At 47.9% G+C, this 24,550-nt stretch overlaps 1 protein-coding gene across 6 annotated transcripts; it reads right to left on the bottom strand.

Moving 5' to 3' along the window:
* Positions 1–250: 250 nt before the first annotated feature.
* Positions 251–24,060, bottom strand: LOC108496818 (transmembrane protein 151B-like). Of its 6 annotated transcripts, none has more exons than XM_017813887.1 (3): positions 23,790–23,865; positions 13,538–13,772; positions 251–3,660 (listed from the first exon to the last, which is right to left on the bottom strand). In XM_017813887.1, the coding sequence occupies exons 2-3, from the start codon at positions 13,541–13,543 to the stop codon at positions 2,230–2,232; spliced, it is 1,437 nt and encodes a 478-aa protein (XP_017669376.1). In that variant the 5' UTR covers positions 13,544–13,772; positions 23,790–23,865; the 3' UTR covers positions 251–2,229. The 6 variants fall into 6 exon arrangements, with proteins under 6 accessions (XP_017669376.1, XP_017669385.1, XP_017669394.1 ...); XM_017813896.1 differs by having other exon boundaries at positions 13,538–13,721; positions 23,790–23,854; XM_017813905.1 differs by having other exon boundaries at positions 13,538–13,676; positions 23,790–23,853.
* Positions 24,061–24,550: the final 490 nt, after the last annotated feature.

Genomic DNA, 24,550 nt, shown 5'->3' on the forward strand with positions numbered 1-24,550 from the left:
ATGGTGGATCTAAATTTGGATTTTTCTATAAGTTTCAATGTTATCCAATTTGGCCCCAGCCCAACCATAATCATTACCCCAAGCCCAGAGTTGGTTTTCCACATGTCGGGGATGGTTATTTTTTTTAGAGCTGATAAACTATCACATCATATGTGTTATCTATCTTTTGTGATAAATGACAAGCTGTCAGAATGAAAATATCACATGAATCACACATGAAGTATTTACATTAAAAAACACCGACTCATAAGAATTTAAACAACCTTTCTGATGGTTCCATCATTTGCAGCCAGTTAGCCAGGTATTGCCAATGTTTCCATTTCTGGAGTTGAAATAAACACAGCACATCAAAATGGAGTCATCAAACCAAAACAAAATGTATTTATCATGGTGCAACAGTCAATGCCATAAGTATGCAGACTTACATATAATCTACACATACTAATATGACTTTCCAGATCTCATATCGCATGTTGATACACACAGAACAGACTTGGGAGGAAGCACTTGTTGCCAGTCCCTCTGGGGACTCAGTTTCTTACCTACTTGTAAGGTAGGGTGACACATCACTTTGTTTTTGACAGTGACCGTATTGCAATTGTATTGCATTCTCCTGTGAGCCAGAGTGGACAATAATGTCCACCAGCCACTTGACAAAATGGTGTGGAGCTTGCTCAGCATATGACCATCCCTCATGGGACAGAGGTTTGGCAGGTGGGAAGTCCCTGGTGGGTCCTCAGTGTGGCCACAAGTTTCTTGGATCAATCTCTGGCTCTTGGAGGGTCTCTGGCCAGGCCTGGAGGGCATCCCACAGCCCAGAGTGCAGTGTGTGCTCTGCCAGGGCCAGACACCTTCTGGATTTGGAATGGCTGGGACTAATTCTGGAAGGTGCTACACCTGCTCCAGGGGAAGCCTTGTGGGAAGAGCCTGGAGGTCCAAGCAGGAGTGGCCAGTGGGGCTGGGTCCCAGCTGTGCTCTCTGCCTGGGGCTGGGGTGTCACTGCATCTTGCCTGGAAAGGTGGCAGTGGGCTGTGGGCCAAAAGCCCTCCCCAGGGCACACAGAAAACTGAAAGATAACGTAGAGCAGTCCGACAACTGCTGTAATAGACACTGTGGGTGGAAGAGCTTCCTAACAGCTCCAGACTCTCTGTGGGAGGGTTAATACCATATTTACCTTTCCCTCTCCAGTCCCTCTTCCCTTGTGAAGCCTGCACTGCACTGAGCAGGTGGTAGGAATGAAACAACCACAGACCTACAGTCCTAAAAATAGTGGCACTAACAGGGCACTGATCTATGTTATGGCTCTCAACGATTGCTAACAAGGGTGGAGCTGGACAAGGGTAACTATAGGTGGAAACACAGCAGCGTCTCTGCTGCAAACCAGGCAGGGCAAGGTGAGCAAAGGGCATTTTGCTTTATTGGTGTATGTCACTGCTCCTGGAAGAAAGTCCTCAGCACTTCTCAGGGGCCTAATAATTTGTGGCTGTGTAAGCAGTCAGTGACATTTGTGCTGTGACAACCTTACTTTTGTCCAATTATACCCTTAAAGATATCCTCACTGACAAAAGCCCAGAAAAACTGGAAAGCAGAAATAAGAGAACTGAAAAAAAAGGAAGATGAAGGTAAAGCAAGAGGAGGAGAACATGAAGAAAGGAGAGAAAGAATGGCAGAAGAAGAGGAAAAAATTTGGGGAAAATAAAATAATAAAAAAAACACCTCGTTTGGGGTTTGCAGGAGGTGACTCAGCACCTGCAGATCTGAATTCTCCTTCTGAGTTGACTCTGGCTGGCTACATGCCTTGCGCCTTGCTCTATCTGAGTTTCTTACCTTGCAAAGCATCCAAGAGGGCAAATGTACCGGCCAAGCACAGGCTTTAAAAATCTTCCAGTAGCCACAGCAGTTAAATGTGACTGAAACCTAAAAAAAGACTGTGGGTGGGATGGGAGGAGATGCAGGGAATCGAGGAGCAGAGAAAGGGTGAGGAGCAAAAAAGTGAGAGGAATGGGGAACAAAAGAAAAGATTAAGGAGACCAGCCAGAGGGGGAGAAGCTCTTGGAAATGAGGTTATCTGTTGGTCAGAGTGAATATGTCCTCTTGCAACGGCAGGGGGAAGAGCTGAAGCTCATCCTGCTGACCTGCTGTGGAGACTGATGCTTGTAGGCTCCCCACTGGTGGCACCTCTGCAATCTGTGTCATGGGGCAGAGAAGCCAAGTAACCATGGAGACCTGTCACAGAGAGGTTTCTAGACAGGAGGAACGCCTGACATAGAAATGCCGTCCATCGTGCCCCTCCGGCCTGTGTACAATCAGGACGGGGAAGAACCGGGCATCATGGTAGGTTGGGGGGCTTTCGTTGACAGCCAGCTGGCTAGAGTAGGAGCAGCACTGCTCATCCTGGCAGCCCCGCTCTGCAATGCTGCTGCTGCGGCTCCTCCAAAGGCCTGTCCTGTGGGAGCCATGAATGCGGCAGAGGGAGAAGCGGCTGGTGTTGAGGGAGAGGCGGGAGTTGCCGCTGCAGCTGTGGAAAGCATGGCGTGAGAAGATGGAGGAGGTGCTGGAGGCATGGTTGCAGCGTTCACAGCCATGGGCTGCCTCGCCGTACCGATGCACTGTGTAGCTGTTGTAGGTCGGGGAGTTGGCCAGGTCCATGAGCATGGCCTCCGAGTAGCTAGGGATCAGCTGCCGGTTGGTGCAGATGTGCCACTCCAGCTCGGTGCTGTCCTGCGTGGTGTCTCGGGGCATGCGGTACCGGTACAAGGGCTCCTCTGCCGCGCTGGGCGCTGTATACTCCAGGCCCAGCAGCTTCTCCACATGGTAGTGGACATAAGCAGTCCGATACTCTATGAGTACCCTGAGTGGCCACGAGATCATCAGGATAGCTGCCACCCAGAAAGCATAGTGGGACACATACCACGGGAGGTGATCCGGGTCTCCATAGGCCATCATAAGCTCTTTAAAATCCACATTTTTAAGCTGCATGCCTTCCCTCACCTCCATGTAGTCATCCAGCCCCTCGATCTCTGTGAAGAAGTGAGCTCTCTGAGTCAGATAAGAGTTCTCAGACTCAATGTTGGCAAAGCTGAAGCACTTGGTGAACCTCAGCTTGGTGGCTGTATGGCTCTCCAAGCCCAGGAGCTCCTTGGAGATGTCCTTGTATCCACAGTGAGAGTAGTCAAATTCAGCTTCAGCCACGTGTGTGTTGACCCTCTCATGGTAGACCTGTGTGGTGGTGTAGGCGTCGCCATTGCGGTAGCGGGTCACCTGCCGGGTTCGCCGTACAAAGTGGTAGCTGATGGCCTTCCACCAGATGCATGGAGTGGCTTGCTGCATGCGGCTGATGCATTCGTAGACACTGTCCACATCTGCCTTGTACTGCAGCTCTCTCTTGACGTGGCAGTGCCAGCACTCCACCAGGTACACCACATACAGCATAGAGAGGAAGGCCAGTGGGATATAGACATAGCCATCTGAGCACGGGCTGTCGTGGTAGATCATGGACTTGCCCTTGAAGGAGCTATCGAAGCTGAGCTTGGTGACTCGGGCCAGCTGACACCAGGCCACTGCACCCAGGCAGCCGTACATGAGGATGGAGAGGAGGAGGCATTTCCAGTGGGATTCTCGGCACATGCAAGCACTCAGGGACTGTTTCACGGGGCGTTGCTTCAATCACACCGCCGTGCAAGGGGAGAGAAAGACAAAGAGAGAACGAGGAACCCGTCAGTCAGGCTGCTTTGCACAACACACACAGTGACTGTTGCCTTCAAGACCGTGTCTGGCTTTGCTCTCAAACTGCCTGACTGGGACACCACCCTACTTAACAGAAATGTGAATATAAACAGAAACACCCTGCCAGGGACAGAGGGCTCTGGACAAAGCTCCTTCCCTGCTTCCTCATGGCTCTGGGGAGGGAAATTGTTTGTGAGGCAGTGATTCACTGTGCCTGCACCCTAGTCAGATGGGCCTCTCCTCAGGAGGCAAGATAGGTCCCCATCTCCTTCTTCCTGCCTGTGGCCAGCATCATTTACACACCTTGCCATCTTCTGAGGTTGAGAGGGCTTTGCAGCAGGTGAACAGCCAAAAGCGTGGGCCTGTGGACTTGCCCCATTGCTTTGTAAGTGTCTGGTGCCTAGGTGCCCACATGCTGCTGTTGAGGAGGCTTGGGAGCAGCATTCATTGCAGGGCTGCAGCCCCACAGATTGTGCCAGCACAGGAGGACCAGCACTTCATGGAGCTGGAGCTGCTGCCTGACTCAGAGCTGACTCACACCCAGCCCTGAAACCAACCAAATGATCGACACCATTTCCTTGGAGGTGAGCCATCGGGAAAATTACTAGATTCAAGCACACTTAGTTGGAAAAATTGTCAAGATTACAGCACGATGCAGCATAGCTTCAGGCTGGTTAGAAAACTATCTCTGACCTATAATATCTGAAAAGATTAAGTGTTGGAGCTGAGGGTGTATGCGTGAATATTTAAAATGTAGCACATCCCTCTCTTTCAAGTTCTAAAAGTCAGGTTGGGAGTAGAGCCAGAGTTCGCACTCCTGTACTTCCACTTTGTTTCCTGAGACAGCGTGATTGCAGTCCTTATCTCAGCCCTGGTGCAACGTATCAGCTGCATTGTCATGCGATGTTCAGCTATAATGAAAAATGCCAAATCAAGCCAGGCAGCTAGCGGAAACGGAGTTGTCTTCCAGCAAAGATCAGCAGCAGCATGAGTTACATTACTGGCTGGCAGCTGCCCGTCTGTAGAAAGTGCGTGAAGAGAGACACCCTGCTGCCCTAGTAGGTAATGAGGAGGGCTGTCTGCATCCGTTTTGTTACTGCCATCCTCTGCCTCTCCCCTAAGTGAGGAAATGACAGTGAGAAAGCAGATACACATTGATACTCATGCATCATCATGCCCTCTGCTGAGCCTGATTTCATGCAAAAATAGAAGCACACAGTTATTCCTTCTCCCAAGGGGCCACCTCTAATGCATCAAACTGCTCCATAGATGCCAACAGATGCTAGGTTCAGGAAATGTCTTCTCTTTCTTTCTCCATGGAGAAATTTCTCCCCTACTAAAGCTTATCTTGGACCTACAGCAGTTAGGATTCAGTAAGTGATCTTGAACCAGCAAGGAATTTAAGTAGCAGCATCTTTGACTCAGGAAATAATAGCGTGGCACCACTAGAAAGAAGGGTTTGCTGTCCTCTCAATGAGATGGAAGCACTGGCATCTAACCTTGAAGGGCTGTAGAAGCAGATTTAATGCTGCTGCTTTTTTTTTTTTTTTCCTGAGACAGAGAACCACTTCTAAGTAACTATATAGGGGTTTAAAACTTGCTATGAACACTGCAAAACTAGATTTGGGGTTTGGTTTTGATTTCATAGCTTTTAATCTGACACTGTGTAAGTGCAGAGTAATTTTATTGATTTTGGAGAGCTACATCAATATTCACCTTCAGGAACTTAGGGCAGAATCTGGCCCCTGATTCTTCCTGATGCATCCAGAAGAATTCTGCCAAGAATTTCTATTCTTATTCCAAAACTATTTTATGTATTCATGTGCCAGAATAAAGAATAATTATTCTGGGCTGTATTCTGACTGCTGTATTCTCTTTACAGCAGCTACAACAAGTGGAGAGAAGCTAAGTGTTTTATAAAGTACAGGCTTCATAACTTCTGTAGGCAGGGCAGTGAAAAGACCTTAGTATGAGTGAGAATAAGGTTGTTTTTTCCTTAGTCGTTTGCAAGGATACTTTGAAGAACTCCACAAAGTGGCTTCAGGCAGTGCCTAAATCAGCTGAAAAATAACTACAGAAGTTTTGGGAATGAATCCTTGAGCCTACATGCAGTTTTGGTGAGTTTCATCTCTTGAAACTCTTGTCAAATGCCCACTGCTCAGTCTCAGTGTGGTTGCTGTTTCAGTGTGGGCTTCTGCCCCAGCTGTACCCTGAACTCCACATTAAGAGCATCAGGCTCTCCTGACTCATGGGAAATCCACTTGAAATTACTGGTTTTTTATTATTTGTCTCTTCTTGACATGGAACTAGAGTTTTTAAGTGCTAGAGTAATACAAAACCATGAAGAATTGCAAAGCTCTACCTTTTTTTTCCCCCCTGAGGTTTTCTGAGGTGAAAAAATCCTCTAAACATTAACATTTCTCTACTCCGGGCACTGAGACTATGCAGAAGAAAGCAGCTGGGCAATACTCTAATACATTATTTCGTGTTCACATTCAGGCTTTCAAAGGTACCTCTCATGTAAAATCGCTTACGCTTAATAATGTTAAGAATACCAGTGGACCTAGCAAAAAATGCCCAGCAGTGAGTTTTAATGTGAGTGCTTAAGAAGTCCATGCAGCTCCAGGAACCCCATGTTTTTCTATGACTTGCTGGAAGTGTTGTCAACCTGTCCCTGGGCACAGCCATGGGAGAAGGCTGTCCCACGTCAGTTATGGCAATATTTGCCAAAGGCACTGCAGTCCCACCTTCCCTTTATCTGGCTTTCCTTGACTAACAGCTTCTCTGTGGTCCAACCTACAACCCACAGGTTGGCTTCTGCCCAAGGGGTGATTCAACCAGCCTTGTTGGTTAGGGCAATCAGTGGCTATATCAGTGGGCAAATGCCTCCTAATGTGCTTATCTCTGTGAAATGCCATCTCACCTCTGGGGGATGAGATAACTCTGGTTTTACCAGTCCTGGAGCACCATCCAGATGGGTTGGCAGTAGCTCAGAGGCTTGCAGGTCCAAGGTGATATTTCTGTATGCAACCTCTGGAAGCACTTCAAAAATGGTCTTCAACCCACTGCACTGAAAGGGCTGGATTAGCCCAAGCCAGGTTTTCTCCACTATTTTCATTGTAGCCTGTAGAAAAGGCAGCTTCCCTCGTCTTTGTATTAGTGAAGGCATGCAGCCATAGAACCCACTGCCACATCTGATTCACACACCTACCAGTCCAGTTCAGCAGGGCCTTCACGTTCGAAACCCTTTGGTGAAAACACAATTTTTTTCTCCTGGCTTTTCTAACCCACCGTCTCATTCCCACCATTGTTCCGAAGCAAATCCCACTGTCTGCGGGTCCTCCATTATAAAAGGATCTCTTTCCCAGAGTCTACCTCCCAGCTTTCCCGCCTATTGCAAGTTCTGAACATATTCATCTGGCCTATACCCCCTTATTTCTCCTTCCCTTCACTGAAATAATTATCTAACACAATTATACTATTAGAAACACTACTAGAGTGTTTGTAAGAAAGACATGAAATAAAACATAATTACAATAAAGGTATCAGACATTCAAAGATCTAATAAGGAAATATATCTTTTCATCTCTCTCTGCATAACAAATTCATTAATATATTAAGACAGTGGCTCCCAGACTTTATTAATTAACATACCACCTTCTTGCAAGAATTATGTTTGTGGTACTATGTGGAATTTTCTCCTTTCCATGCATAGTGTTTCAAATCAAAACAAGGCAAGCTTGTATTTCTGGATGAGTAAATAAATGCTTAAGGAAACTAGCAATTTCCATGATAACTTGGGCCAGCCAGTGAGCGGGACTTGAGTCCTTTGAGGAATGCTGTGGAATCTGTGTTGTTTTGATGTGGAATAAAAGCATAACCTCTGGAAAATCTTAATAGAGAAACATAATTGAAGAAGGCAAAGACAGAGAGCCTGACGGAAAGCCAGAGTCAAAGCCAGAATAGATGGAGGCTCAGTCACCAGGCACTTTGTCCATGAGCCAAGACTTGCAGATTTGGGTCTCTAACCCAAATCAATAGAAGTATCTTTCCTCTCCTGCTTGTGGGGACTTTCTTTTGGGCTTTGCTTTCAGCATTGACCTGAGAAACATGCGGACAGATTAAATGAGACACAGGTTGCTCAGAGAAGTTGTGGATGCCCACAATGTGGATGCCACAATGCTCCAAGTTGTAGAGCATTGGAAATGCTCAAGGCCAGGCTGAACAGGGCTTTGAGCAACCTAGTTTAGTGCAAGATGTCCCTGCCCACAGCAGGGGGGTTGCAACTAGATGGTCTTTGAAGGTCCCTGACAACCCAAACTGTTCTTTGATTCTACAACCATGAATTGTGAAGAGGGATGGATTTGTCAAATCAAATGTTTCACCCAAAAGGTCCCAACCAGCTCTCATGACAGTACAATTCGTAAAAATCTCCTGTTTTGGAAGGAATGCTGTGAAGAAGCATAGCTGAGCTGTCAGTATCGTTGTTTATGAATCAAGTTGTGTTAAAAATAAACACATAACATCCTGCTATGCTCTGGCATGCTGCTGAACCACTTTCAGAGGCCTCCCTTCTCATTGCACCTGACTGGATTGGAAATTCCTAACTCTTACCCAAACTATCCATACTCACATGCTAAAATTCACTTTACTTTTTCACACTTAAAAACAATAACAAAAAAATATTTCCCAGATTGTCTAGTAGATCTCATCATGAATGGGGAAAATGCCATGAGTAAGAGGTGGCATATGTGGGGAGGTGGCATGTGGGTGTCTGTGCTGTGAGCCTTGTGGAGAGGGACAAGGTTTAGGGATGGCCCTGCCCAGAGCTGTCCCTTGCCCCAGATAGTCAGTCAGCCCCACAGCACTGCTCTGAGTTTGCTTTGGGGTTTTTAGGCCCATCATTTCCAGAAGCCTCAGACAGAGCAAAGGGCCTGTGTACCACACAAAATGAAGTCAGCTCCATATCTTCCCATCCTCTGTTTGCTGCCTGGTGGTGTGGAGCATTCTGAGACACTAAATAATAGATGCTATTTAATTTTTTGCCACAGCTGCTGGAAAATAGTCCAGAAAGCCCTAACTGCCAATGGAGAACAGGAATTTCAACTGACACCTGTAGCAGACAGGAGTTTCCAGGCTGGCAACATTTTGATTATTTCTCCTTTAAGAAACCTTGTTTGCAAATGATAAAACATCCAGGCAGTGGCTGAAAGGGCAATTGCCTTCAAAGACGCCCCCTGATGGCAGATGCCCAAGATCAAAAGCAAGTATGCAAGGGCGGACTGGAGCCTCCCTTGCACGGACACACCCACCCACTACTCCTCCTAGCTCAACAGCAGCCAGGCCGGGTTCTGGCTGCAGTAACCATAATTAAAATAATTAAAACATGCTCTGTGTTACAGGAGCACGCAGATTTGGGCTATTAATCTTGCCTAGTATAAGGGGTGGAAGGAGAGTGGAGGGGGAGTGCACAGCCTGGCATGTCCCCTGCTTAGCATCTGGAGCCAAGTGTGCTCTGGTGGCAAGAGCAAAGGGTTAGCGGCCAGGGTTTGGCTCTCTGACCCATCCCTTGACTTCTCATGAGCGACCAGATTTAGGATACTGGTAGGTAAGTTGTAGCTGGTGACCATGCTGTATGAGCCTGCAAGTGACTGCATTGGCAGTGGCCAAGAATGAAAAAAAATTAATTTTCTTCAAACTCTGATTTTTCCTTAAGAAGTATATTTGAAATGTAACAATGATGCTAGAGAACCAGAACAACATATTTCTGGGCAAGTGAATTGTGCTTGTGACTCTAGGTCCCCTTTCTCTTGATGGGTACACAAGAACAAATTAATTCCCCAAGGTCCAAGTTGAGGTGGTCTGGGTATCCCCATTCTTCCAAGGGAGCTGCCCCTTAGCAGGAGGAGGAAGTGCCACACTGCCATACTCAGAGAAGCCCAGACTGATTCCACCAGCCCAGGTTTTTGAGTGCCTAACCTGAAAATCTGGTGCCTCTGTTTTACCAGTGTTGGCTCACTGCTTTTGCTGACCTTTGGATACAAGCATGCCCGATAGCAGGACTCACCCACTAGCCACATGGCAGGGATCCTTGTAGTAGAATAAACAGCTAGACAGGTTTTTTAGCATTTATAGGGAGCCATAGAAATTTCTCCTACCAACTTTGAGAGGTTATTCTGGGTCAGGAAAGTTCATCTGATATTACAACCCAAATTACATTTACACCTTAAGACTGGGAGACACCATAGCTCCCACATCTCACAGACAATGCAATTTCACTTTAACATCCTATGTACAGCCCAATAACTAGTGGCTGGTAAAAGCTCATCTTCTTTAAAGACACTCTGCTTTAACCGATAGACTAAAAGAAATGAAGAATCTGCAATCCCCTTTGTCATTTGTTCTGGTGATGAAATTTTATTGCCATTGTAATTTTGTCTCACTTCAGCCCCCATTCATGGCAGTGAGGATGCCCATTCTCCAAGTGATGAAAGGTTCCTTTCATACGATTGCCTTCTTTCTCTGAACATATTTCTCCATTCTAATTATGACATCCCTCGGCCTTCTTTTTGACAATTTAAATGAGCCAAGGTCTTCAAGTCCTTCACTGCTCTAGTTCTTTTTGGTGCTCTGCCCTCTCTTTAGCACCTTGAGATCCTTCTTGAGTCTGTACCCTGCAAGTAAATACAGGAGTTCAGCACTTATTTCACTGGCATCACACCAAAATATAAAATCACCTTCCATTCTCACTGATTCCCCCCCTCCCCCTTATTACTGTCTGCAAGAGTTGCATTAGTAGATTTCTGCCTAGCAACATCCCAGGAGTTCATGTTCAACGACTCACTCACTTGGCTCCCAGGTATTTTTTGAGTCACTGTTTCTGAGGACAGCTGAAGGGTTGGCTGCACTCTCCACCCTGAAATGTGTAACTTCAGGTTTGGCTTTGGATTAAATAACTAAATTAGCAAATGAAGCAGATCCCTAAGGAGAACTGTGCTTGTCTCATCATTACAGACCTGCCTGCTAATGTTTGTGCCAACTGCAAATGTTACCAGCAGTAATTTTATGCTTAATTCCAGAGGATTTATCAAATATGGTAATTATTCACGCAGAACTCTGCCAGTCTAATGGTTAAATATCCCATTAACTTATACAAGACAACTGTTTTCACAAAGCTAAATGTCAATCCCAAAAACAAGGCTGTAAGCATTATGCGGTCACTGAGGTGCTCCTCACACTTCCTGTGCTCACTGCCAGGAATAATTCCATGTGCAGTTCTGCATACAACATTAAGAGAAATCCTCCCAAAGCTTCAGTAGAGCACATTATCATCTAGCTTGCTGTTACGGTATGCTCTTCATCAGTATCTATATTTTACTTTGAAAGTAGCTGTTTAACAGTGTGGGCTTGAAGCACATCTTTTTCTAGCTGCCTCAGAACTGCTTACAGCATGCAAATGATTACAGTGACAATGGGAAAATTCTTGTTTTGTCCCTTTCTGATTTCGGCAAAATAAATTCGAACTTAAAGTTGCCAAACTGACACCAATAGAAGGGGAAGAAATAGTCTGTGTCCAAAGGAAACACAGAATCATATTTTTTAAAAATTTGATCTATAATTTTGCCTTATCCTTGCTATTTATTCATAGCTCTCTACTGAAAAAATGACTTTTTCCTCTTCTGCCAGCCTTCATTCTTCAGTCTCCTTGAAAACTCCAGCATGAGCTGTATAAGCAGAAAACATGCTGCCACAGCATGAATTTATTCGGTTTGTTTTGTGGACAGTTTGTAGCCTGAGTTCGACTGTCTGTATCTGGTACACAGACAGATATTCGTGTTCCCCAATTTCAAAAGCATTAAAATTCTTCTTTGGGGAAATCATGCCGAAAGTGTTTCCTGTGCTTTTAAACCCCATGTGCATTTGTCCTTGGTGGCTGACCTCAAGAGCTACAATTTTGCTGAAGCAAAATGCTATCATGTCTAAAATGAAAGAATGAGAAAACAGAGGGTAACAAAGACATGACCTGAATGGAAATAGAGAAATGAGGGGGAAACGTGGAATGTGGGAAGAAGTGGAGGAGGGAAAAGGATAGCCAAGACATGCTCTAATGCGAGTGCTGAGGCAGGGGAAGGGTGCTGGCAGGTGAGGACAGAGACCACTCAGCCTGGGCAGGGGCAGGAGGGAATCAGCCCTAGAAAAAGGACCCTGGTGAAGATCAACGGAGGAAACACTGAGCCTGACAGCACAAAAGCACTGTATGACCCAGCAGTCCTCCCAGCCCATCTATGACCTGGAAAACAGCTACTCCTGAATGGCTGCTTTCTCGCTGCTGGGAACTTCTCCAAAAAACAGATCTATGTCCCTATCTCCTCCCCACAGCCTGGGGGTGGGATAAGGCTGTGCTAAATTGGCCCAGAGATTCCAAATTGTCACGGAGGTGACAGCATGCTGCAGGGCTGATGTTGCAGCTGTGTCTCAGCAAGATGTGTGGCATCACAGCATGCTCCTGCTCTCTGCCAAGACCTGGCTTTGGGGCTACAGGGTGTCTTTAACTGTCTTCAACAACAAAATGACCCCACAACTTGGGATTACTCATGTAAGAAGAGTTAATCTTATATTTTTATTTTTACCTCTTTAACTTAGCAAGAATAATCTTCTTGTCCATGGAGAAAAAAAGAGTGGGGGAAACACTGACAGAGGACTGGAAGAAAAGAAATAAAATTAGGGAAGAAAGAAGAAAAAATGGTGGATAAATTAACACCAGTCATAATTGAATTTGCCTCTGTGGATTTATGCTTGTGATTAATATATCCCAATGAGATACCCAAAGGGGAAGGAATAATTAATAACCACAAGTCATACACTTTGGCAGATGGTGACCTGCCTGGATGAAAGCAGAATTTTCTTTCTAACTATGAGAGATTCCTTCATCTTGGTCCCACCTCTGACGGACATGGCAGGACATAACACAGACAGGACCACTGAGTCTTTGCTAGACAAGCCCTAGGCTGTGCTGTTAATCATAACTGAGGTGAGCCCTGACACTATGACCAGCCTCTGGTGCCGAGAAAGGCTTCACCACTTCTGCAGTGGATAGGGATGATGCAAGAAGATCAAGCAGATTTCTATCCACTGTCCCCAAGCAGCCGCAACAGATGCAGGTGCAGCTATCATCTCCCAGCTCCTGAGGTAATCCTGGAGTCTGGGGTGGTCAGGGAGAAGACAACTGCACAAGTGTCATAGTACAACCTCTTAATGCTTTCCAGGGCCAAATGAACTCCTAGGTCAGATCCTTTTTAGTACAGTGAGCCCCTTGCAAGGCTGTGCTAAACCAGACATTGGTGTAATGGTGAGTAGAAGTGCTCCTTCACCATGTGACTGAATCTGGGCACTGCATGAGGTATCAGTAATAAGGCCTGGTGAGGGAAAAGGGAGATATTACAACTGTAATCTCATCAATCCCCTCCTGGGGAACCTAAACAAAATTCTTCCTGCCATCTATCTTGAACGACAAGAAGCCCATTACCCCTAGCTCATGCTGAGCCAGTAGCAAGTGCTCTCAGCATGGCTGCAAGCACAGGGGGGAAAGGGAAATAAAATGGATAGAAGGCAACAAAAAAAAGCCATTTTGCATCAAGATAATTTCCCTCCAGCCTTTGAACAGGTAGCACATTCATTGCTGCACGTATATTTTAGATGCACCATTTGCTCTTCTTCCACAAAACTCCTGTGAGAATGAAAACTCCTGCAGGCGGGGGCCATGATGTCAATGCATAGCAGAAATGCTGTTACTAGGTTTGAAAATAATAACCTGCATGCACTCCACGTGTTTGTAGTGTCACTGGCTCAGACGTTCACTTTGGCAACTGCCCTCCTGTGGTGAGCAGGGATCACCAGGTTTCTCATTTTAATCCATGCAGAGATTTAATCTCCTCCTTCCATCAGTGGAGCTGTCAGGGAAACACCTCAGGGTAGGAAGGTTCGTCAAGTCAAAACTATGAAAAGACACAAATATTGCTGATGCACCTGAGCTTCAGATGCCACCCCTGAAATACCATACAAAGACTGTGTTATTTCACAACATTCATCCTTAGGAATTCTAGCCACCATCTGAAGATGAGGAAAGAAGAGGTCAGGACAGAAGGAGCCTCCAGTCCTCTTAAATGTCAGATTCAGTATTAGCTCTTGCAGGATACTCCTGAGTTCTTCAAGCAGAAATAAAGGAAATCCCAGAAAGTAAAGACATTTGGATCCCAGAGAATATATATGCTGTTCATTGCAGCAGGACGGGAAAGCCACTCACTGAAATGCAAAGGTACATATGTGAGCATCATGAAGAATTTGGCCCTAGACACATCCATGGGTGACACTTCCACATGCTGCTCCAAGGAAAGCTGTGCAATTACATTTTCAGTGCCAAGGAATCCTAGCAACAAAGTGGTCACCATTTACAAAATAGAAATTATGGCTATTTTAGTGGCAGCTTCTTACAAGAGCACAAAAATGCTGCACTAACAAAATCATTGCTTCTCCCTCCAGATTGCTGTTGTTGCTGTCACTGGCTTTTGACTCAGTAACAATACAAAGAACGTATTTGGGGGCAGAGGATTTTTTCCCAGTAATGCCAATGCTGGGTATGAGTTTATCAGGAAAGAAAAGCTGGGATTCAGCTGGGATTCAAGCTGTCTCAGAGCAAGAGGGTACCTCTAGGAACAGTTCTTTTTGCTACACTTTAAGTACCCATCATACTTAGTTCATATTACCTCTGCCTTGAATACCGGTGGTTTCCAGTAGACACAGGATGAATTTTACAGGTATAACAACATGGCTTATCTCAACACATATCAGTTAACTGATAAAAGCATCACATAACCTCAGGAAAGCTCCTGGGATGCAGTTCTCAGCCACTCCCAGATTAATAAGACCAAGTGATTGACATGAGGCATAGCTGTGCCACTCAGTATTTTCCAGCTTGCTTCATGCCTAGCCAGCCACTTGCCCCCTACCACAGCCAGCCCCACTGCACAGAGGTTTCTGGGCAGGTGCCCTTGCCCCTGCTCCCACTGTGGAGGGAGATCCTGAAAGAGCTGATGGCAGCATGCATCCATCCATTTGTCCTGTGGCTGCAGAGTGGAGCAGTCCTCACCTTGGCAGGAACAGTCTTCAGTGTGCTCCAGCCTGTGAAAGACAGACCCAGCTCCCTGTACCCTTGGACAAGCTGCAGGCAACGCAAAGGTGCCACAGCCCCTGGGGATCAGCTAGGTGCAACTTCCTGACTGGTGCACTGGTGTTACCAGTGGCTTTGCTGAGACAAAGGGAAAACTGACACCAGCCAAAGAAAACAGAAGGGATGGTGGGACCAACTACCACTGCTTCAGCCCCGGAAGGAAGGGGACAGCAGGGAGGAGAGTGGGGGAGAGTAGCTATCTGCCAGCCTCTGTGTGCTTGACAAAGTCTCAGCTGGATTTAACAGGAATCCTGTAAAACCTGCTTCTCCCTCACTTTACACAGAAGATGCAGCTCTCCAGGGGTGGGAGAGGAGTGAGCAGGAGGCTGGCAGTGCTCAAGCCAGTGTTCTGTGCTGTGCATGCAATCAGCCTGCAGCATGGGATGTTGGTGCCATAGTTCAGTGGTGTACTAAAGCTTGTCCCTTCCCACTCCCACGTCCCTAGTCGCCAGTGCTCTCCTCATCCTTGAGGACCATGTCCTGTGCCTTACTGTTCTCATAATTGTCACAGGTCTTGGGTGTCCTGCCTGACCTTCCCTGAGCCTCAACATGGGGACTGAAGCCAAGCTAGACAACAGCCACGGACCAGTTTCTCGGGGGGGAAAGCAAGGGGCCAGGAAAGACAGCCTTGTGAGGAAAAAGCCGATGGAGTGTTAGTTCTGCACCGGTTATTTGCAGTCTAGTCATTGAATGTTTCTGTTTAGAGACTTTGTAAATTAGAAAAATAGTTAATTATTATGAATACCTTTTAATCTTTGCTTACTCTAAAGGAACACCTTGGGATTTAAATGGAGTATATAGAAACAACTCTCAAGTCCTCAGAAGAAATGTGATCCAGGACTGATCCAAGCTCCAGACAAGTCTGGGGAAGTCTTTCAAAGGGAACTGTGAATGAGGCTTTGCCCAGAACCACCACATTTTATTTTTATTCTCATTTATTTGAAATGCCATCCTTTTATTCTAGTAAAATCAGAACAGCATGGCTCTGTGCTTTGACCTATCAACCTCTAGCCTTCCCATGTGTGACTTTGCAGTTGGAGGCCATCAGCCACACTTCAACAGAGGAACTGTCAGCCCCACAGCGCTGGGCTGGTGCAGCTGAGGCTGTGGCCATGCCAGGTCCCTCGTGCTGCTGAGATGAGCATCCCTTGCAATGAGATCCAGCCACTACTCAGGCTTCAGCTGCTCCGTCAGATGTGGGGAGTGTGTTTCCCCATCTCTGCACCTTCCTGAACACAGCTGCTACCTCAGCACTGTCAGGTTTTTATAAGGGTACTCTGGTTAAGATGAGGCAGTATCCCAGTAGCTAATGTTTCCCTGTGAGAAACAAGGTTTTATCATAAATATTACTTTTCTCTCCCTCTTGCTTCTCTCTGTGACACATTCTGCAATAACATGATGGCACAGCAGGTGAAAACTTAACTGGAAATTCACTTAAGCACTTAATGGTTAATCCTGGGATCCAGAACACCTCATTTTTATTTCTTGACTTTACTTTGACCCATGTCATGGTGCCAGCACACCTTTTTATATCTCCCGAAGACACTGAAAAAATAGCATTTATAAAGTGATTTCACATGAGCATTGCAGCACCACTTGGAAGGAAGGCACCTGATCTACACGTGAGCTGTTGCATCCTGCCGCTCTATCAGCTGGTGGGAAGCAGAGGATTTAGGTCCTGCCCTGGCCTGCTGACAGGCAGTCCCCTGCAGAGGACCACGGGACATCTCAGGCCTGAAGACAGACTGCCATTCCCACCCTTTCAGCACATGCTCTCACTACTGCCCTCCTCCACCTCCAGCTGGCCATCTTACCTCCAGGCAGCCACGAGGGAGTTCTTCTCTTTTCTTTGGTCCTCAGAGGGACACTCATGCTGGCACGACTCTACTGGCAGATGCTGCCACGCCAGCCTCCACAGTGCTCTGTGCTCCCTCTGCCCATTGCAGGGTCAGGGACATGGCACGGCTTGTGCCTGAGGCATTCAGGCTCTTCTAGCTCTTGTCCCCCAGGGCACACTGTGCTGGTTTGCAAGAGATACTGAAAGATGCCGATGCCTCGTGCTGAACCACTTTGTTACCACACTAATCGAATGTTGTATTCCACAATTCCGAGTCCAGCTCCTAAAGGCAATCAATCATATGGCTATGAAGAAGGCCTCCAGCCATAAATGCATCACCACAAATCACTTCTCTCCCAAAGCCAAATACATTGTGACCTGCAAAAGTCTCTGACTGATCCTACTCTCTTTCCTGGTAAGGTCAGGTTATTCAGACTCCACATTTGCGAGTCGCCTCAATTACCTACTTTTAGCTTCCTTGCCAGGAGTGTGATCCTTTGTGATCTGCTCTTTGCTCTTTGCTGTCAGCTCCTACCTTGCTGGTCCCCACTCTCACCAGCTGGCTGTTTCCACCCATCTGTCCAGAGGCCCAGTATTACCAATCTTTCCTTAAGAAGGCCTCTGCTGGCTGAATGCTGAACTGGGATGTGCAACACCTCAGATGTATAGAAACAATGCCATGTCTGAGTTGGGATTCTCTGTACGTTCTTCACCTGATGTAAAGCCCTGGAAGTCAAAAGTTTGTGCATTTCATGGGGTGTGAGCCCCTTCATCCTTTCCGAGTTGCATGTGTGGCACCTTGAGAGAGGCTGCCAGCTACACCAGACACCATTTCACAACCTTAACTCCACACCGGGAGGGCTGCCAGCCTCCTGGTGCTGCTGAGCTACTGGCACCATGCACAGCCAGGCTCCTCCATCCTTCCCACTCACCATCTGTCCTGCCCATTTGAGGCACTTTTCTTGCTTGTTTTCATGGCTGCAGAGGTGTGCTGTGGGCAGAGCAGGGAGCACTCAGGGACCAGCTGACATGGGTGGCTGTCAGAGGCAGCTTCAACCCCTGACCTGCCTTGTGTGCTGCTGTTGGCAGAAACCTGTCCAGCTCCACTGCAGCAGCATCCCAACTATAACATGGTGTTGGCTCTTCTGTGCAGTGCTGCTTAAATGAAGAGTTAGAGTTTGGGGGAGTTAACAAAGCTGTTACAGCAACTGTGACCTCAAAAAGTTTCAGTATGTGCTATTTTTAACTTTACAGGTCTTAAGCTCAGAGGAACACGATGAACGATTAGAGTCTGAAAGTGAACTATATTTTCCATGATTAGAACTTAAAAACTAATTAACTACTTAACCATGCTTTTCCAAAAAGTAGAACTCCTACTCTAAGTGGAAACTCAGCCACAGCCTTATCTACAGTGTGACAGTGTAAGTCTCACTATAACAACTGAAGGGCCTTACAGTGCTGAAGATAGCTCAGCAGCCACTGCTTTTGGTGTCAACTCAAACATGTGCCAGGACACACCTAGAAACAAGTCCTACTCATTATGGAACCACTTGAGGATATTTCACTCCTTTTATTCTCTGTTTCACGATGTCCCTGGTCACTGGCAATGATTTGAGCTATTTTCTTCCAAGGCGTAGAAACAGATGAGAGGAAATAAAGTGCTCCATTTCCAGGGAGAAGATATCTCCTACCTCACTTCTTGCAATGACTTGCACTGACTGAAAAGTATCTTTGGTATACACACTCTCCTCCTTCAGGGAGATCATCATCTGAGGTCTCTGAAGTGAGAAAGGGAGAACAAGGAGAGTATTTGGAGGTTCAAAAAAGTGTGCAGACCCATTGCTTTTCTGCTGATATCAGGTGACTGTGTGTCCACCTGAAAAAACAGCATTAGGAACCAGGTCTGAAGGGGGGGGAGTACCACTGAGTTACCTGGTCTGTCCCTTTCCCATGAGACAACATCTACATAGTTAACAGCTATTTGACTAAATTGTCCTTATAACCTTCCAGTGGCAGAACTCCACAAGTTCCCCAGTTGCTCCAGCCCAGCGTTTTATTGAGAAAATTCCCTTACTTGCAAGATTGGGAAAGTCAGCCAGAAGGAGCAACTCACTTCAGTCTCAGCCACAGTGGCGAGTTGTACTCTTTCTTGGAGAGGAGAGAAGACTCTGCCTGTAGAAGCCCAAACAGCTAGAGCCAAGGCTGCCCTTCAAAGCTCAGATGCATTAATTTGATATTTCCTATCTATTTTTTAAAACCCTTGACAGTTTCTCAACTGAAGTGGAGAAGACAGCCAACTCCAGGGCACCAAGAACAGACATGTGATCAGAAGATAAAGTGGGACAACGAAAAGAACAAAAGCAGAAAAAAAGATGCGATGCTTCAGCATGGATATTCTTACAACAGAATCTGCAATGCAAATACTGCCTGGAACTGCAGGATCATGAAAAAAAGCTTTCCAGTTCCTCAGATGCCACTCCTGCTGCACTTTTTCCTTTGTCTTTACAAGGGAAGTCATCTGGAACAAGGAATGAGGAGCACTCCTTAGTTTATGTCTCATGAATAAAGCAAGGGCAGGAGGGGAAGAAAGGGTCTTGTTCTGTTTGACCTTCACTCAAGAGGGGGAATATCATGCACTGACTTAAAAAAATAAGTGTTTTGTTAGTCATACTCACTTGGGATGGTGACAGCCTTCCACCAGGCAAACCATGAGCTATCATTCAGGGGGTTAGCTAAGCAGGTCTTTTGCATGAGGTTTGGAAGTGCTACAGGGAAGGAAAAGTGAAGCTTTCCATTGGAATCATGTCTCATATTTCCTGCCCTCCTCTGGCAGTGCCTGTTAGGTGAGTGCCCCATGCAGCTCTTGAAGGGGAAGGTTTACATAGAAATAGCCCCTCACTGGAGATTGATACACAATGGTCCCTCTGAACTTTCACTTAAAAGGTGGTGGGGAACATTAACCTCCATCGCAGCCTCTGTGCCCTCCCTTCTCTCCATCCCCTGTACCTGGGCTTGTTTCTCTTGAGCACAGAAGTCTTGTGAATGACAAGACTCTCAAGGAAGAGGACAGTGCCACAGAGGCAGTGGGGTGTAAATGGGCTCCTGCAGATCTGCAAGGGAGCAGAGTTGATTAGACTGTGGAGATCTGCTGGTGAGGAAGGGGCACGTACAGCAGGCCTGATAAATCGGAAAAGGTTGTCTGCCTCGCTGCCTCTGCCACCTCTCATCCACTCAGCCCATAGACAGGGACAATTTAAAACTAACTGGTCTAAGTTATTAAGGGCTTTATGCCTGGTGTTTTCAATGCCATAAAATAAGCCTTGACAAATTAAATAAGTGTTGGGGGAAAGGGATAAAAAAGCTGGAGAACTGTGTGTCTCTTCAGTGGCACACTTAAGAGGAAAGGTCTCAGCTATGTTTTGACCTAACAGCCTCTAAAACTGTAGCCTGCAAACAAGCACTGCGTATGTTTTCTTAACTTGTGACACCCCCTTGGTGCTGTTGTGACCACGAACAGCACTTTTCAAATAAGCTCCTGTTGCATTTCCCACCGGCAGTAAAAGGCAAATGAGGCAGTTTTAAGTGGCCTCTCTCTTCTGTAACATCTCCATCAGAGAACCAACAACCATGGGTTTCACCAACATTGACCCATGAGGTTTTCCCTTTTATTTAAATGGATTAACTGGTTACATTATGTCATGCCCAATTAAAGTTCTTAAATATGGAAGAGAAGATAAAACCAGGCATGGACAACTGCTGTTTGACTCTGCCAGTACAAACAAGACAAATACGTATTTCAAAATGTCAGGTGGCTGCTGCTTTCAGCTTTCTACAGTGATTACTTGGCTTTGGAAGCAAATAAATTATGTTTGTACTCACCGGCTTTGCTTTCCTGAAAAAAACCCAACACCTTCATTTCCAATTAAGATTTAAAAATTTAAATATTTAAGGCCACTTCCCAAGTGAGGTGTAAATTGGCAGAAATGCAGAAAAGTCACTATCAAATCTTCAGTGTAGGTGGAGGCTGCCACAGTAATATCTAGAAAAATAGCCAGACCACTGCTTAACCAGGGTAGTACATAGCAGCAGGTTCTGCTATTTCAAAGAGGAAAATAAAGGCAAGTATGTCCAGAGAATTAATCTACAGCAATAACTGCTGAAACATTTGGAAAAATGCATCCTTTACATTCCGTCCCCTGAAAGGGGATTGATTCCTTTTCAAAAGAGTTCATGGGATGGTAGAATTCTACAGTAATACCAAAAGCACATCTATTCCAGGTCATCCAGCTCGAGCAGTCCATATCTCAGTAGAAAAAACTCGGACCAGAATACTGGCAGGTAATCTGAGGGCTTGCTCCGACATTCAGCTAAGTTAGCAGTAAACCTATGTGGTCCTTGACAGAGGAGAACAAGGGCCATGACAGGTAACTGAACTGACGTGCTCCTTTCTGCTCCACAGCTGCACCTTGGTTTATCTTTCTTTCAGAAATAAAAACTTAGACTTCAGACACATTGTCTGTTAATAGCTCAGGGTTATGTCTCACGTTGATTTGTTACCCCAGGACACCAACAAAGGCAATTTTCAGTCATTGTCACCATTTAGGTCCATGCATTTGACCTAAGTGAAATCCATAAATGACGAGACTGAACAGAGAAGCCCATGAAATGCCCATTTAATACCAATACTGGGCACTTACATGCAACTGCAAGAGTCCAGGTCCAAAAAGGCTATTTACATGGTGATGTAGAAAGCATGAGGAAAGGACCAATACTGTAGGACTGCAGTGTTAAGATATCACCGTTACAGGCGTTTGAGATATAGACTCAAATGTGCAAATGTTTGTGTTGGAACAGAAGAAAAACTGAGAACAGGATGAGTGAAGCAAGATATAATGTGCTTAGCAGAGAGATCAAGTGCTTTAGTGTCTAGAAATGGCTTAGATGTTTTCATGGTGGACTTAATATATTGGAGAGCCTTCAGTAGCTCCTGGTCCTAGACCAAATAAATCAAAAAATCCCTTCCAGCATTAACCATGTATTGATCTTCTGCAGGGCTGTAATTACATTGGGGAGCTCTACTGCTGGAACAGCAGCTGTATCCTGGATCCAGCCACAGCTCTTCATGATGAACTGTGTTGCAGGTGTTTAAAAAGCAATCAAACAGGAGAAAACCCTAATTTTCACCTATGGAAGACAGTTTTTCAACCTGAGCTGTAAAGTCAATTTTCAAGTAAAGGTGGTTTTAAAAGGTGCTGTTTGGTTTTAGCCTAAGTATACTGCAGTCACATAGGCTTTGTTGAGGCTCCTGGATTTTGACTATAGGATTTTGAGACTGTTGATGAGCCATGGGACCTGTTAACAAAAGCTTTGAGCAGACTAACTGTACAATACAGTGTTCTGGGGCTGCTTTCACTTTTGTTTTCTTCTCTGCCTGCTTTAAGGCCGTTCTCTGCATTCCTGGGAGCATGTACATTTGTTTTAAGCTCTATATTACGAAGAAATTTCACTGACTTCCATGATCTGCACATGGATTACACAATGTAAATGGCAGACACGTCAAAACTGTTGGAAACAAAGGCTACATTAGGCATAAAAGAAAATCCCAGGCATTTCTAAAACAGGGCAGCTTGCTGTCCTGAGCGTGCAGGACTGCGCACGCATTGTCACCTACTGTCACACAGCCCTGCAGTTCTGTCTGGCCAATACCTTGTGGCTCAGGATTCTGTGTCAACACTCAGACACATCCATCATTCCCTCCCTATGCTATGCAAGGCCAAAGTAAGTGCTTCACAGATGACTTGAAGAAACATACTAAGCTGTATTTTCTCCGCTGCCTTCTACTGCAGATTAGGTAACAGAAGTGCCTAGGCCCCAAGGGAAAAGGAGAGGCATGACCTCCTCCTTTGCCCCAAAACACCTGAAAGCCACAGAGCCCCAGGCTGCAAGCCCCTTCTTACGCTCAGTATGCCCCTCCGGCCACTTCCACTAGTGCCTCGCAAAGCTGCAGTCGTCTTGATCATTTCACAGGTCCCAGGGAAGCGGTAGGCTCTCCTAGGCCAAACGCCACGGGGCTCATGTAGCCAAACTTCCACTGGGATGGCCCGCTTTCCCCCCCGGTGCATCGTTCCGGTGCAGGGCCGGTGGCTCAGCGGCCGCCCGAGCCCGGCAGCAGCGCACGCCTGAGCGCAGGGGCCCGTCGGTAAAACACCGCACCCAGTGACCGCGGGGCTGCGGTCGCCCCACCGGCGCGGGGGGCTCGGCGCGGCCGCGGGTGTCCCGCCGGCGGCCCCGGCACTGCGGGGCGCGGCGGGGCACGGCCCTGCACCGCACCGCGGCTGCAGGTAGCCGGGCGGGCTGTGGCTACGCTCCTCGATTCTCCCCGCGTCGCAAACACCCCCAGTCGGGGCACCTTCCCCCGGCCGCGGCTCCCCGGTTTCCCCCACGCCCCCACCGCCCCGCACCCCAGCCCCTCGGCGAGGTTGCCTTTGCCCCTCCCGGTCCCTCCCGGCCCGGCCCGGGGCGGACGCCCCCGCCGCCGCTCACCTCCTCCCTCACGGCGGCGGCGGCGGGCCCCGGGGCAGGGGTGCTGCCCGGCCCGCTCTCAGCAGCCGCCTCGGCTTCCCCCTCCGAGGACATCCTTGGCCATCACCGGCAGTGGTGGCGGCGGCGGGGGCTGCCGGACCCCGGGACGGCGGAGCCCCCCGCGGCCGCGCCCCGCACCGTGGCCGTGGCCGGGGCGAGCCGTCCCCCGCGCCCAGGGCCGCCCTGCCGGGTGCTCCGGACTCCCTCCACCATCCCAGGCAGGCGGGCAGAGAGGGACGGAGGGAGGCGGCGGAGGGGAGGAGAGAAAGACGAGGCGGAGTGGGGGGTGTCCCTGCCGCTCCCGGCCCCCCCAGGTGGGCAGGCGAGAGCCCGGCGGCTCCTGACGCGCCTCTGCGGGCGGCTGGGAGATCCGGCGTGCGCCCCCCCCTTCCCGAGAGACGACCTCCGAACCCCTACCCTTCCTGGGGCGTCCCCTCCTGTCTCCTTCTCGGGGATAGCCTCGCTGCCCCCTCCGCGGGTGCGCCCCGCCTCCCCAGGGATGCGCCCCCGCCGCCGGCCACCTCCTCCCAGCGCATCTTCAACGCCCCCGCCGCCCGCGGCGGAGCCCCAGCCACTTTTCCCGCTTTCCCCCAGAACCCGCATTTTACCCGGGCTGTCGGCGGGACGCGGCCCGGCAGCAGCAGCAGCAGAAGAAGGAGAAGGCGGCGGAGGAGACAGGCTGCCCTGGGGAAGCGCTCCCCCACGGAGCAGCCGGACAAACTTGCCCGACGCGGCTCGGGGATGCCCCTCTCTCCTCCCTGGTCGCTGGACGCGCGCACCGGCGGCAGAGAACGGCGCTGCCGGGACGGAGCCCCGGGGCTGCTCCAGCCCCGGGGCCCTGCTGCCCACCTTCACCTCCTTTTTCCCGGAGGAGTAGCTGGCACAGGAAATGGAGGCACCCAGCTGCTCCTGCACCTTCCTCCCCTCCTTGTGGCCTCACCCTCTCCTGTGGTTTTATTTGCCTCCTGCACAGGTCTCCCCTTACAATTGCAGCCTCCTGCAAACTCCCCACACTCTCAACATTTCTTGATCCTGCCTGCACCTTGCGCTCAGTGCATCCAGTCATGATCTTCGCTCCTGCTGATCAGGACTGGTATACTGCACCATCTTACTTTGGCATGTTTGCTTCGTCTTTCATTACACTCTTGTGTAGCTCATCTCATTTGATCTGTTTCTCT

This window comes from Lepidothrix coronata, unplaced genomic scaffold (genome assembly GCF_001604755.1).
Source record: "Lepidothrix coronata isolate B3197 unplaced genomic scaffold, Lepidothrix_coronata-1.0 Scaffold1, whole genome shotgun sequence".
In the NCBI taxonomy this organism is placed as follows: Eukaryota; Metazoa; Chordata; class Aves; order Passeriformes; family Pipridae; genus Lepidothrix; species Lepidothrix coronata.